Consider the following 14,690-nt stretch of genomic DNA (forward strand, 5'->3'; position numbering starts at 1 on the left):
GGGACTAAGCTCCACCCACCATCTGCAGACTAATGGGGCTTGTGAAAGGGCCAACTCAGTTTTGGAGAAGTACCTTAGGTGTTATGTCAATTATCAACAAGATAATTGGGCTGACCTTTTGCCACATGCAGAGGTGGCATACAATAATTCAGTACATAGCAGTACTGGAATGGCCCCTTTTAAAGTTGTGTTTGTGAAGGAAGGAGAGTACCCCCCCCCCTGAATTAATGAGGTGTGAATCGTCCGCCTTCCAAGCAGCATATTTCCAGATAAGCAGAAAAATAAAACCCGAGAACATATTCTAATGAACAACTTTTAATATAAAATAAAATAATACAAATCTTACTATCTAAATCTTACATTTTGGCAAGAGCTGTGTTGCCCACCTCCTTCGGCAGGCAAACGGAAGATCAGAAAGAAAGTAAAGAATGTGTGACGTATTATGAGACATGCGCATTAATCATTGTCAGATAAGAAACAATTCTTTCTACTGTATAACTCAGAATATAAGTTCAAGTTGACAAACAAATTAACACAGTGACAGTGTTTGCCCAGGATTTTGTGCCCATTGCTGAATTGCCTCAAGAGAAGCTGCAGATTTTGTCCTTGTCCGAGTGGAGTGATCAACTTCAACAGTTTTGGCCAATGACCTACAAGGCCTTAGATGTGGCTCACCAAGAACACAAAAAAATAAGCTGACAAAAAAGGGCCAAGAGAGTACCAGGTTGGGGATAGGGTATTTTTGTCCACTAAGTTTCTGCAAACCACCCAGACATCGAAGAAATTGAGTCCGAAATATGTAGATCCATTTCCCATTGTCAAGATTATAAATCCTGTATCAGTGAAATTGGAATTGCCAAAAGCCCTTAGGAGAGTTTATCCTGTGTTTCGTGTAAACTTACTGAAACCGGAACACACTTCTGCCATGCGCCCACCCAAACTGTCATTCCCTGTTCCCTTCCTTATCGAAAGAGAGCAACATTTTGAAGTTAAAGAAATCTTAGATTCCAGGAAACATAGGGGACGCATCCAGTATTTGGTGTCCTGGAAATATTTTCCCCCTTCCCAGGCTGAGTGAGTGAACAAATCTGATGTTAGGGCTCCCAGACTCTTAAGGAAATTCTATACCAAGTATCCTGATAAGCCTTAAATTTGATGTATATTATTGGTTGTTATTGTTGTTTTTGTTTTGTTTTGTTTCCCCAGGGGTGATGTCCTTTCTGAAGGAGGGCTAGATGTCAGCCTCAGCTTCGCTTGTTTGCTATCGGCTGCCATAGAAACAGGGAGGGTGGGGGCTAATGGTATTTGGGAAGAGAATCTTATGGTACTGGAGGAGTTATGTAGAAGGGAGTTTTATTCTCACCATCTTCTGCGCATGCTGATGGCCTGTGTTTGGACTTAGTCAAGACCAACTGCCTCGCATACCAACTTGATGAGGCTTTTTGAAGATGCCCCCCACCTGACACCTTAGGGGGTTGCAGATTGGACATTGGGTTGGGGTAACCAGGGGGGAAGGGTGCTGGGTAATCATTCGATATATACTTGTTCGGATCTTTTTGGCTCAGATCCTGCTTTTCTTTCGCTGCTATCTTTTTGTAACCAGTAAAAGTATTTTTAATTCCATGAACAATGGAGTTGAGAGTTTTCTTTCTTAGTTATTGATGAAGGCAAGCCTGACAAGTCACCTCCCACATTTGCTGGCTTTTCTGGTGGACAGAGCCCTTTACTTACTCCAGCCCACCTGGCCCCAGTCCCTCTTCATCCAGAGCAACTTTATGTGGGAGAAGACAAAAAGAATGGGGAAAGCACCCTAATTCCAGCAGGCAGTAGAGAAAGAGGAGATCAGTGTGGTAGGAGGCATCTTCTGGGACATGTTTTGGTCTGGGAACTGTTGAGAAGCACATGGCTAATTGTCCCTCATAGTAAATCTTCAATTGTTCAGGCAATTGTGCCACAGTGAATTGCCCAGGGAGAGGCATTGGGGGAGGGGCAGATGGGAAGGGGCAGCAGGGATGGGAGACTGTGGTTGGGCAGCCAGGGAAAGGTTTCATTGGGTGGGTGGCATGGTGAGGCTTAGGGTTAGGGCTGCAGGAAATTGCACTAGATTCTATATTGACAATATTCACAGGTCTATAAAGCATAGGAAAACGGATGTCATTCCATAAGTGTTGGGACAGTTTTGATTAGCAAAAACTTCCAACATGATTTTCGTAGGAGCCACCTCACTCAGCTGTGGTCACATGGAATATGGTGGTTGCTTTTGTAATTGCACCATGGCCGTGTGACAAAGTGATTCGTTCTGCTTCCCTCTTGCTCTTTGTGCAGCGTTGCAGAAAACTCTGGAGCTCTGAAGGGAGGAGCCAGTGTTGCAATGATACAGACATGCGGTCTTGATGCTCCAAGACCGCAGCCGATACTTGTGCTGCTGGGTGGTCCAATCGGACCTAAACCATCCTTTTGGGACAGTGAACAGGAAGAACACGTCTTGCTGACCTCAGGGACATCGCAAAGTCCCTGATCGATGCAAGGTAAGTTCTTCAAGCCAGTGACAAAAAATCCAGCCAAGGCTGACAAAGTCGGGGCGGCTCCAAAACGGAGGGTTACGGAAAGAGAAAGTGTTTCCAACTGGTGAGGAACTTTTACCGTTTTAAAAAGAGACTCCTATTAAAAAATTTAATAATTAGTTTAAATTGAAAAACAGAACAAATAAGCAGCGGCATTAAATTTGGAATGGTTTTGAACAGGGGGTTATCTTACTTTTTAAATGCTATCTTCACGGATGGGATTTATACAAGCCTTTTAAAGCAAATGGATTAAGTTTTCTTCTTCTATTTTTTTCTTTTATTATTCTCTGTAACCTATGAACTAAAATTTCCCTCTTTCATTATTGTGGGTGTTCTCCCAACTCATTTTAGAATCAGACTTTTTTTTTAAACTTGAAATACAAAAAAGATACAAAAGAAAATTGCAACAATAACACTGCTACTCGGAGGCTGGAAGGTTTCTGTATTGGAAACAAAACATTCTTTTTTCTCTCACTGATTATTCTGGATTAGCACTACAAGGTCTCACTGCTTGGTTATAGAGAGTGATAAGAAGGAGAGCACACAGATGTCCTTCCCCAGGACTCCATCTGCCCTGTGAATTACAAGAAGAGACACAAACATGTTTTCCATTCTGCTGTATGAAGAGAAGCTGTTGCTAAGGGGATGGGACAATGGCTATCAGAAGAGCAATAATTCTTCATGTATCCCCTGTGGATTTCTACACACAAAGATCTTCCAGGATAAAACCTGCTTTAAAAATATCTCTGAGTTAGCCAGCTGGGGGGACAGAACCTTGGCCTCTCTTGCAAAGAGCTCACTCCTGGGTTGGAAGAGACTCACATTCCTTTGTTTCCTTTATGGTCACAGCCAAAGTATAGGTAAGAGGAAGCATGGTTGATGTAAATCTGTGTTGGGGCCATCCAGGTGGCACAGGTGGTGTCTGATCAGCTAAAGTTCCAGTGAGATTTCAGGAGCAACCTTCAAATCAGTTTCTGCATAAACCTTCATTTCTCTTCTAGGAGGGAAGGAGACATGAAAGACCGGGCAGGAGTCATGCTACTGTTCTTGCTGATGTTCTTCTGGCTACTGGCTCCAACTACAGCGAAGAAGCTGCAAACCATATGTGTGTTGAAGGATTATATGAACATAGATGAAAGCTACCATAGGCCTGGTGATCTCATTATTGGTGGGAATTTGCCTTTGGGGATAAATTTCAAGACGCCTGTCCCAGACTTTAATACATTGATGCTTCGTTTAGAGAGTCTGTAAGTTTCAGCTGGAAACTTTTTGCTTTAAAGTCAGTGACTCCTTTCAGAAATACTTCTAGTGTTTTGTACTGTCCAGTTTAGTGCATATTTTGAGCTTTTCTGAATAAAACAGCAAGCTTTTAAAATAGGCTGGAATTCTCAATCTCTTCATCAGGAAGATGATAAACAAAACAAAAATGGAGATGGAAGCTGTGCTGGCCTAATGAAGAAGTCAAATTATAATATTCGATCAGTAACCTCTGGTAGAAAATTCAAATAAAAGCTCAACACCCTTCAAGTGTTCGGGGGTGGAAAAAAATCCCTCCTGGTTTGGGAATCATCATGGTTCTTACATAATGTCCTTCAGTGCATCTAGGAGGTGGCCCCCACTGTAGTCCTGTGCTCAGCAATCTTTACCCTTCCTGAAGAAGCTGCTCCAAGAGAGACCTTAAATAATTACGGTGAAAGGGGAGCAGTTGGAAAGGATTGCAGCCTCTGCAGCAAAGTGAATATAGCAGGGATGATAGAGAGTATGAAAGAGGCTATGATGTCTATAGAAAGGTTTGTCTCCTGTCTCAGAAAGTCATCCAAGTTTAGCCAAGGGAAGTCCTTTGAAAGAAAAACCCAATCCAATAAAATTAGGGAGTTTCTGCCATCAAAAGTCTGCCGAAGAGCAAAGCCAATTCTATAGACATGCACAAGCTTTCCTGTAATGTTTGCCAATCTTATTTCTCACTACAGATTCATCCCCATTAACTACCAGCAGTTCCTTGCATTGATGATTGCTGTCTCCCAGGTCAATAAGGATTTTCTTCTGCTCCCCAACATCACCCTTGGCTTCCACACCTATGGCCATTACGAGAGGGAGATTAATATTACCTTAGACAGCCTCTCCATGCTCTCCTCGCGAACACAAATGGTTCCAGGTTACAAATGTGACCACCCGGACACTCTGCTGTCCATCATTGGTGGTCTCAGTGCCAAGTCCTCAAGGCTGATGGCCTCCATCTTCAGCATCTTTAAGGTCCCACAGGTAAGAGAGCTCTCTTGCATACAGTACGGAATAGACAGAGATCAAAATACACACAGAAGCCAAAGATGAAGCAAAAAATAGTTTTTTTTATGGGTTAGCATATAATGAGCTTGTAATTCTTTTTCTCAGAGATAATTCTTTATGTAAATGATGGGTAGCTATCATTTTAGTGTCGTTTATTCTCTGTATCAGTTTGTTTGTTTCTTCTCCAGTCTTCTGACATAGCACAACCAATAAAAATGGCTAAGAAGGGAATAAGATTGAGTTTGCCAGTCAAAGTGAGTCACCCTGATTGCGAGGGCCATCAATATCAATAGTCATTACTAAAGTCAGCATAAAACTTTTACTTTGTCTTTGAAAAAAGAATATCTTTTTCTCCAGCTGGGTGTTGGCTTTGAGTTCTCTCAGGGAGAGAAAAGAGTTTATCCTTCCTTCTTCCGGATTAATCCCAAGGAATCTCCTCAGTATGTGGGCTTAGTCCAGCTGCTCCTGTATTTCCAGTGGAACTGGGTTGGGCTTGTGGTCCCTAAAGATGACAGGGGAGAACGTTTCGTCTCAACTCTGACGCCAATACTCCAGGAGAAGGAGATCTGCCTGGCCTTGACCCTGATGCTGGAATTGGATGATGTTGACAAACGTCTGGAAAAGTTTGTTCTCAATTTCCTTCCCTGCTTTAAAACAGAAGTGTTTATTCTCCTAGCAGACTCAACTGTTACTAGCACTTTAATAATGGCGGTACATGCTTTTGAAAAATACAAAAAAGTATCATTTAGGAAAGTTTATATCTCCACTTCCCATTGGAAACTTGTTATGCAAGAATCTGAAGGAATATTGAAATACATCAAATATTTCCATGGGGTCTTGCATTTTAGGGACCACTCCGAGGATGTCTCAGAATTCAGCCACTTCCTCCTGTCTTTAGATCCCTTGAACCCCCAAGGAGACGTCTTTCTCCCTCTATGGTGGGAAAAAGTCTTTGGCTGCAAGATCCATAAATCAGGAAAGATCCCTCCAAAGGGGGGAAAACAATGTACAGGAACGGAGAATCTGCAAAATCTGCCCAATTACAGTTTTGAAACAAAAATGACAGGTGAAAGCTACAACATCTACAATGCTGTTTACGCTCTGGCACACGCTTTGCATACAATGTATGGATCCAGAGTTCGACCCAACATGATGAGGCTTGGAAAGAGGATCTCAAATGTCCAGTCATGGCAGGTAAGTTCTGTGACTTTTGACTCAGTCCAAAAAGCATAGATCAGAAGTTCCCCATATGAATTTCTTCAGATTAGTTTAATTTAGTGTACTTTATTTTAAATTCTACAATTAAATTAAAAGCTATCTTCAGTATACACACATCCTTCATATACTATAGAATTGAATTGAAAACTCCTGGAATTGCATTAATATTTCAGTATACAGTAGAATTCAATATTGCTACGGCACTGAGATAAAAGCTATTATTCAATTTGTCCTTGTTTTTATTGTCCTGTAATAGTTCAAAAAATGAGTACCCAGGATGAGATGCATCTTTAAGAATGTTTTGAACTTCCTTAAGGCAGCGGGAGCTGTAGAGCTCTTCCAAAGAGGAGAGAGGGCAACCAATGAACCTCTCGGTAATTATGTTAACACTCATATAAAACCAGTTACTGATTAAATGTATGCCTGCTCCCGTACCAATTCATCTGAGACCCTGTCCTTTTTTTTAGTTTAGCATTTGTTGGGCTACTCAGCTTGCTGTGTGAAAAGAAGCTTCTGATTAATAATTGATGGAAACTAACCAATGAGAGAAGCAACGTAGAACTAAGGATAAATTTCTTAAGGAACAGTTTACCTTTAGAAGTCTTGGATGCCCCATTGCTGGAGTCTTTTGAGGAGAGACAGGATAGCCACTTGTCTAAAACAGTAGAGGCTCTGTTGCTTGAGCATGGGGTTGGACTAGAAGACCTCCAATGTCCCTTCCAATACTTTTGAAGGGAAATAATAATAATAATAATAATAATAATAATAATAATAATAATAATAATAATAATAATAATAATAATAATAATAATAATAATTAGAAATTACAACTGAGATGGTCAAAAATCGAGTAAAAAAAGTAAAGAATTGGACATCACCTGGAAATGACCAATTACATGGTTTCTGGCTCAAATATCTGACCAGTTTACATGCAATATTGGCCTGGCAACTGAATGAGATTTTACAAAATGGCCAAATTGATGAATGGTTGACAACTGGAAAAACATACTTGATTCAGAAAGATACAACTAAAGGAACAATACCTGAAAACTACAGACCAATAACATGCTTGCCAACAACCTTTAAATTACTCACAGGCATTATTGCAGATAACATTATGGATTATTTGGAAAATAACAACATCTTGCCAGTAGAGCAGAAAGGCAACAAAAGAAGGAGCAGGGGCACAAAAGATCAGCTCCTAATTGATAAAATGATATTAGAAAATTGTAAGAACAGAAAAACGAACTTGAATATGGTCTGGATTGATTACAAAAAGGCATTTGACTCATTGCCACATAGTTGGATCATAAAATGCTTAGAAACAACTGGCATTAGCAAAAATATTACATCCTTTACTGAAAAGGCGATGAAACAATGGAGAACCGAGTTGGCAGTAGGGAATGAGAACTACGGAATGGTTAATATCAAGCGAGGAATTTTCCAGGGTGATTCACTTTCACCTCTTCTCTTCATCATCGCGATGATCCCACTATCAGTAATCTTAAAAAAAATGAAATTAGGCTACCAAACAGCCAAAAAAGCTGAAAAAAATTCACATCTATTATATATGGATGATTTGAAACTCTATGGAAAGTCAGAAATAGAAATCCAATCACTGACAAACACAGTCCGAATATTCAGCACCGATATTTCAATGCAGTTTGGCATGGAAAAATGCGCCACTGTATCCATAAAAAGGGGCAAAATCACTACATGTGAGGGAATTGAAATGCCCAATGGCCAACTAATTAAATGCAACGAAAATGAAGCCTACAAATACTTGGGCATTTTGCAGTTGGAAACATCAAACATGGAGAAGTAAAAACTATTGTCAGGAGAGAGTACACCAACAGAGTTAGGAAAATTTTGAAATCTAAATTAAATGGTGGAAATACAATCAAGGCCATAAATACCTGGGCAATACCAGTTATAAGATACACAGCTGGTATAGTTAACTGGACACAAGCTGATTTGGACATTTTGGACCGAAAAACCAGGAAACTAATGACAATGCACTACAGTTTACATCCACGCGGTGACACTGATAGATTACACCTGCCCCGAAAATCAGGTGGCAGAGGATTATTACAAGTGAAGCAAATAGTTGAAGAAGAAAAACATGCACTGGCAGATTATTTAAAAGAAAGTCAAGAACATCTATTAATCGAAGTAAAGAACAAAAATCTATTGAAGGCCCAACAGAAAAAACAAGAATACAGAAAAGATGTGATAAAATCAAGAATGGATAGTTGGCAGAACAAAGCATTACATGGTCAATTTCTGGAAAAAATAAAAGATAAAGTGGACAGTAAAAAAACTTGGTTATGGTTAACAACAGGTACATTAAAGAAAGAAACAGAGTCACTAATCCTGGCTGCGCAAGAACAAGCAATCCGCAGAAATGCCATTAAGGTCAAAATTGAAAAATCCTCTGATGATGCCAAATGCAGACTCTGCAAAGAAGTTGATGAAACTGTTGACCACATACTCAGCTGCTGTAAAAAAATCGCGCAGACTGACTATAAAATATGGCACAATTCGGTGGCACAAATGATCCACTGGAATTTGTGCAAAAATTATAATATTAAAACAGCAACAAACTGGTGGGAACATAAGCCTGAAAAAGTCGTCAAGGGTCAGATGGTCAAGATCTTGTGGGATTTTCGCATACAAACGGATAAAATACTGGCGCATAATACACCAGACATCACACTGGTTGAGAAAAATAAGGTTACAATCATAGACATCGCAATACCAGGTGATAGCACGGTCGCCGAGAAGGAATATGAAAAAATCGCGAAATACCAGGACTTAAAAATCGAAATCCAACGATTATGGCACAAACCAGCAGTGGTAATTCCAGTGGTAATCGGCACATTGGGTGCTATTCCAAAAGCACTGGAATTACATTTAAAACAGTTAAAAATTGACAAAATCACCATCAGTCAAATGCAAAAGGCCGCACTGCTTGGATCTGCACACATATTACGAAAATATGTTACGACGTCCTAGGCCCCTGGGTGTGGCCCGACTAGTAATTAATGCCAAATCCGGCGAAACAACTGGCCGCTGTGATACAATCATATAATAATAATAGTTCATTGACATTGCAATACCTGGTACGCACGAATTGAAGATAAACTGCAAGAAAAAAATCACAAAATACCAGGACTTGCAAATTGAGGTTGAGCAACTGTGGAAAAAGAAATCATGTGTTGTCCCAATTGTAATTGGAGCCCTTGGAGCAATACCTAAAGTGCTACCTCGCTATTTGAAAATTCTAAATTTACCTGACTTGAACATTCTGACTCTACAAAAAACCACCCAACTTGAAAGAACTTATATCCTCCGATGTTACCTTAACAGTTCCTTGGTTAGGACTTGAGCTGTTGAGCTATCAACCAGCCCCAAAGGCTGTGAATCTCACCAAAGATTAACCACATAATAATGTGTATAATCATAGAATGGGTAGAATTAGTGGGAGATAATAGTAGAGACAGTAGAATTGGCTTGAATTGCTGTTTTGTTTCTGTAAGAATTCCTTTGCTAAGAATTGGAATCGCCTCTGCCTTTTGCTTCTACCAGTGATCTAACTCCTGTTATCTTGTGGGTTTTTTGTATAACTCCGTGCCTGGTCTGTATCTGAAACAAGAAGTGGGATATATGTCATGCTTTGTCAGGGTTTCATTGGGCAAATACCTGTGTTGCTAAGCACTCAGGCCTCCTGTTCCTTGCTGCACAGCCAATGCAGGGCTAGGGGTCCCAGAATTGGGCCAGGGGTTCTGAATTGGGTAGTGTGCTGATGTTTCTGAAGTTATAAAAGGACTCCATCCTTTCCCCATGGTGTGGCCTTCCTTACATGCATCTTTTCTGTCTGTTCATGGAATGGTCAACCCAGATCTTCTTTGTACAAATAAAAGCTGTTTCTTTTCCAAGCCTCTTCTTGGGTCTCTCTCTCTTTGGCATTCTGCTGACTCAAGTATATTTTGGGACCTTACTGTGATTCTCTATGACAAGATTCAAAGTGGTCCTAATGGGTTCCTGGTCTGAAATTCATCAGAATTTCCTGCATCAAAGGCTAAAATGTTGGACCTCTCTGAACAGAGAAGTGACCAACCAGGTCAGATGCTTCCTTCCACATGGCCCAGTAGATCAATCCTGGTTCCTGCATTCTTCTTCTTTTGACAACAAACTAGAGAAAACCAGTGGAATTTTCCATGGTTCTCATAGAAATGATTTATTCCTTTCAAACATTCATTTATCAGTTAACAAGACCTTGGGCCAAAGTAAGTATTGGAAAGTGTATGTAGCCAAATATCTGAAGAGGGAAATCCTAAAATTAAATTTAGACTGTAGAACTAAAATTCTTGTGTTTTGCTGAAATTGGAGTTAGAAACCAAGTCCAGTGATAATTGGAAAATGTTTAATTTCAGAGATAAATATTTGGTGTTGCATCTGATTCCACAGATCACCACCAAGAGATGGAGATATTTCCCAAATATAAACTCATCTTCTCAAGATGGCCATTATGTAATGATAAAAACTGTGAAGTCTCATTTGTACCTTTAACCCAAATACTCCAATTTCTGAAGGTCTCCTTTCTTTCAGATTCTTCCCTATTTGAGCAATGTGCAGTTCAACAACAGTGCTGGAGATGAAGTCTCCTTCTCAGAAGGTGGACTGGGATCTTCTCGTTATGATCTTCTCAACTGGGTTCTCTTCCCCAATCGATCTTTTGTCCCCATAAAAGTTGGGCAAGTAAATCCTGAGGCTCCCTCAGGCCAGGATTTCACCATTGACTCAGATGGAATCATCTGGGCCCCAAAGGTGAGCTGCAAGGAAATTTTGTAAGTTCAGTGAAAGATTCATTCTCTTCTTGAGATGCAGAACATCTTCCTAACTTGAAAAATAATCAATTGACTCAGAAATCATGACAGTCATTTGGTGAAAAATCTGCTTTACAGGTAACAAGTTTGAGTTCTGATTTGTGTCATTCTGCAAAGGGTTAGGCTTGGGAACATTGTTTCCTTGAAATGCAGGATGCAATTACAGTAAGCAACAGTGATTTTCATGGACCATTGTCACTCAGTTGTATCCTCACAGTTTGTTCTTTAAGAAATGCTCGTGTCCCATCACAAGCCTTCCTCTGCAGGCTGAGATTCCAGATCCAAACTCCCACATCCAGTGACGTGCGGTGAGGTTTATGACTGGTGAGGCACTGACACAGTGCTGAGTTTCAAATATTTTTAGACTTGTGGACTTCAACTCCCAGAATTCCACAGCCAGGCATGCTCAGTTCCAATTTAAAGTGACAGCAATTGTTTTTCTCCTTTGCTCCTTCTTTCTTTTTCTTTTTCTTCTCCTTCCCCTCCTTCCTCCCTCTCCCTTCCTCCCCCTCTCTCAAACACACACACACACACACACACACACACAGAAGTTGGATTGGACTATCTCTCCTACCCCTTCCCTCTTCACTCACTCTCAAACAAACCCCCACACACACAAAAGTTGGATTGGATATCTTTTCCAGTGGCTTGAAAGCAGCTCCTCTACCATCCCCCCCCCATTCCCCTGCTGCCTTTCCCAAACACCTCCACCATTGCAAATGCAGCCTGCTGTCTGGGTGGGAAATGCCTGGAACACAATAAAGCCCACCCACTACCTCCTGCTGGCAGGCTGGGGTGAGAGGAGAGGCAGAGAAGCCGGAGGGGAGCCGAGCCGAGCCTTCCAAAAGAAAGAGGCTGGGGGGAAGTCTGTGTACTACAACATGGCTCTTTGCCTGGCTTCCTGCCTCCTCCTGTGGTCTCCTCAGTGCTTGCTTGTGCTCTCCCTCCCCAAGTGTAGTTTGATTGCAGGTGGAGCCACGTTGCCTTTTCAAACTTGTAATCAGTGAAGCTGGGCTAGATTTTTATATAGTTTTATCCAGCTGTGTGTGTGAGAGAGAGAAATGAATGGGGGCCTGGGGAGGAAGTCACTACACTTGGGGAGGGAGAGCACCAGTGAGGTTAAGCAGAGTCATACACCGTGAGGCAGCAACTAGCTCAGCTTTTTCCTTTTACTTTTTTTTTCATGATGAGAGTGGTGAGGCTGTGCCTCACTTGCCTCACCTGACTGCACGTCACTGCCCACATCCATGGGTATGTCAGGAATGCCCCTGGCCTGATTCCCTCGTGACTGTTCCTGATTTCTGATAGGCAGTGGCAATATATTTCTTTACAAGAGAATCTGAACATAGAAGTAGGAATAAGGAAGGGAATTATGAATGGGGAAAGGAATTAAAGAAGCGTGTCTATTGGTTAGGTCATCTCAAGTATTTCTCTTTTTCTCTTTCAGAAGGTGCCGTTTGCCAGGTGTGGCAGGAAGAGGTGCCATGCAGGAGAGAGGAGAAGGGTTCCAGAGGGCGAGCCCGTTTGCTGCTACCAATGTGATGCTTGTCCAGAAGGAACTTTTTCTAATCAGACAGGTAGAGCAGACTTCAAATATTAATCTTCCAGGATCAAAGAAGACATTCATTGTCATTTTTATGAGCTTGACAGGCAATCATATTTTCAGGAAAACCTTTCAGTTTACAGATATAAACTGCTCTCGCCAGAGAGGCCACCTTTCCCGATCCTCAGCAGTTCCAGGCAGGATAGCTTTAGGGCAGGATTTATGAATGTCCAACTAGGATTTCTACTGGTACTCTAATGTCCAATTGCAAAAACTGTCTTCAAATCTTTCCTGAGGAAGTGGGGTAAAGCAAGCTTTACTCTTTATTATTCAGAATATGCTCCTTCTGATACCACTGTCAACCTCTGAGGGAATAGACCTGCCAGGGAAAGAGGACATTCCTCTATCTATGTCTCTTTGATAGAGCAGGAGGGAGCAAAAAATGTCTAAATGAACTTATTTCATCTACAAAGCAGAGTGTCAGGCCTGGAAGCCATCTTTTACATTGGGCCTTCAAGCCTCTCACATATTCCACTGTGGAAAACTGGGAGGGGGGATTATATGGTGCATGGGAGATATATAATCAAAATAAGATTCTTTCTCATAGAGTCAAGGTCATTTATTTATTTATTTTATTTATTTTATTAAATTTGTTAGCCGCTCCCTCTCCACAAAGGGACTCGGGGTGGCGTACAATAAATAAAAACACATATTATAAAATTACACATTGTACGGAGGAGGTATAAAACACAATACAATCATTATTATAACATATAAATATTAAAATAAGTTAAATTAAAACCCCAATGGAAATTACAAGTTTAAAAATTGCCAGGAGGAATAAAATGGAGCTATGGTTGAGCCAGTCCTGCTAGTTGAAAAAGGTGGGTCTTGAGTTTTGAACGGAAGGAGCGGAGGTCGGTGGTAATCCTAATATCCGGGGGGAGGTCATTCCAGAGGGCTGGGCCCATCACAGAGAAGGCCCTACTCCTGGGCGCCACCCTCTGGCACTGCTTAGTGGACGGCACCCGGAGGAGTCCCTCTCTGTGAGAGCGAATTGGTCGTAGGGATGTATGGGGCAGGATGCGATCCCGCATGTAGCTAGGTCCTGTGCCATGGAGCGCTTTGAAGATGGTAATCAATACCTTGAAACGCACCTGATAGACCACAGGAAGCCAATGCAGCTCGCGCAGGAGAGGTGTTATATGGGAGTATCTCGTACTCCCCATAATCACCTGTGCGGCTGCGTTCTGGACCAGCTGCAGTCTTCGAGTGCATCTCAAGGGAAGCCCCATGTAGAGAGCATTACAGTAGTCTAGGCGGGATGTCACCAGCACATGAGTGACTGTGCGAAGGTCATCCCGGTCCAATAGGGGGCGCAATTGGCGCACCAGGCGAACCTGGTGGAACGCCCCCCTCGCCACGGCTGCCACATGGTCATCCATGGACAGCCGGGCATCCAGGAGGACGCCCAAATTGCACGCCCGTTCCATGGGGGCCAGTTGTTCGCCCCCAATGGCCAGTGTTGGAATTATCTGGTTGAACCGGGGGGCCAGAAGCCACAGCCACTCCGTCTTGGAGGGGTTGAGTTTGAGTCGGTTGTCACCCATCCAGACCCGTACGGCTTCCAAACACCGGGACATCATTTCAACCGCCTCGTTGGGGTGGTTCGGGGTGGAGATGTACAGCTGTGTATCATCAGCATACAGATGATATCCCACCCCAAAACCACGGATGATCTCACCCAGCGGTTTCATATATGTGTTGAACAGGAGAGGCGAGAGGACTGACCCCTGCGGCACCCCACAGGTGAGAGGCCTCAGGGACGACCTCTGCTCCCCTGCCAACACACGCTGCATCTGGTCGGAGAGGTAGGAGCAGAACCACCATAGAACGGTGCCCCTTACCCCCAGCCCCTCCAGCCGGTGCAGGAGGATACCATGGTCGATGGTATCAAAAGCCGCTGAGAGATCTAATAGGACCAGGATAGAGGAACAACCCCTATCCCTGGCCCTCCAGAGATCATCTACCAACGCGACCAAGGCCGTCTCTGTGCTGTGCCCGGGTCGGAAGCCGGACTGGTGCGGGTCTAGATAATCATTCTCCTCCAGGTGACGTGGGAACTGTTGGGCCACCACACTCTCTACAACCTTCGCTAAGAAAGGAAGGTTGGAGACAGTACGGTAATTG

General features: G+C 42.4%; 1 protein-coding gene across 1 annotated transcript in view; it reads left to right on the forward strand.

Annotated features, from left to right (window-relative positions):
* Positions 1 to 4,313: 4,313 nt before the first annotated feature.
* Positions 4,314 to 14,690, forward strand: part of LOC309384029 (vomeronasal type-2 receptor 26-like) — a gene marked incomplete at both ends in the record, with an annotated part of 44,422 nt that continues 34,045 nt past the window's right edge. Inside the window, 5 exons of the mRNA XM_081937187.1 lie at positions 4,314 to 4,354; positions 4,535 to 4,826; positions 5,328 to 5,473; positions 5,699 to 6,044; positions 10,680 to 10,918. Coding sequence (XP_081793313.1) covers positions 4,314 to 4,354; positions 4,535 to 4,826; positions 5,328 to 5,473; positions 5,699 to 6,044; positions 10,680 to 10,918 — 1,064 coding nt within the window. The remainder of the gene's footprint in view (positions 4,355 to 4,534; positions 4,827 to 5,327; positions 5,474 to 5,698; positions 6,045 to 10,679; positions 10,919 to 14,690) is intronic.

Source organism: Natrix helvetica (genome assembly GCF_964273705.1).
Source record: "Natrix helvetica genome assembly, chromosome: 1".
Taxonomy (NCBI): Eukaryota; Metazoa; Chordata; class Lepidosauria; order Squamata; family Natricidae; genus Natrix; species Natrix helvetica.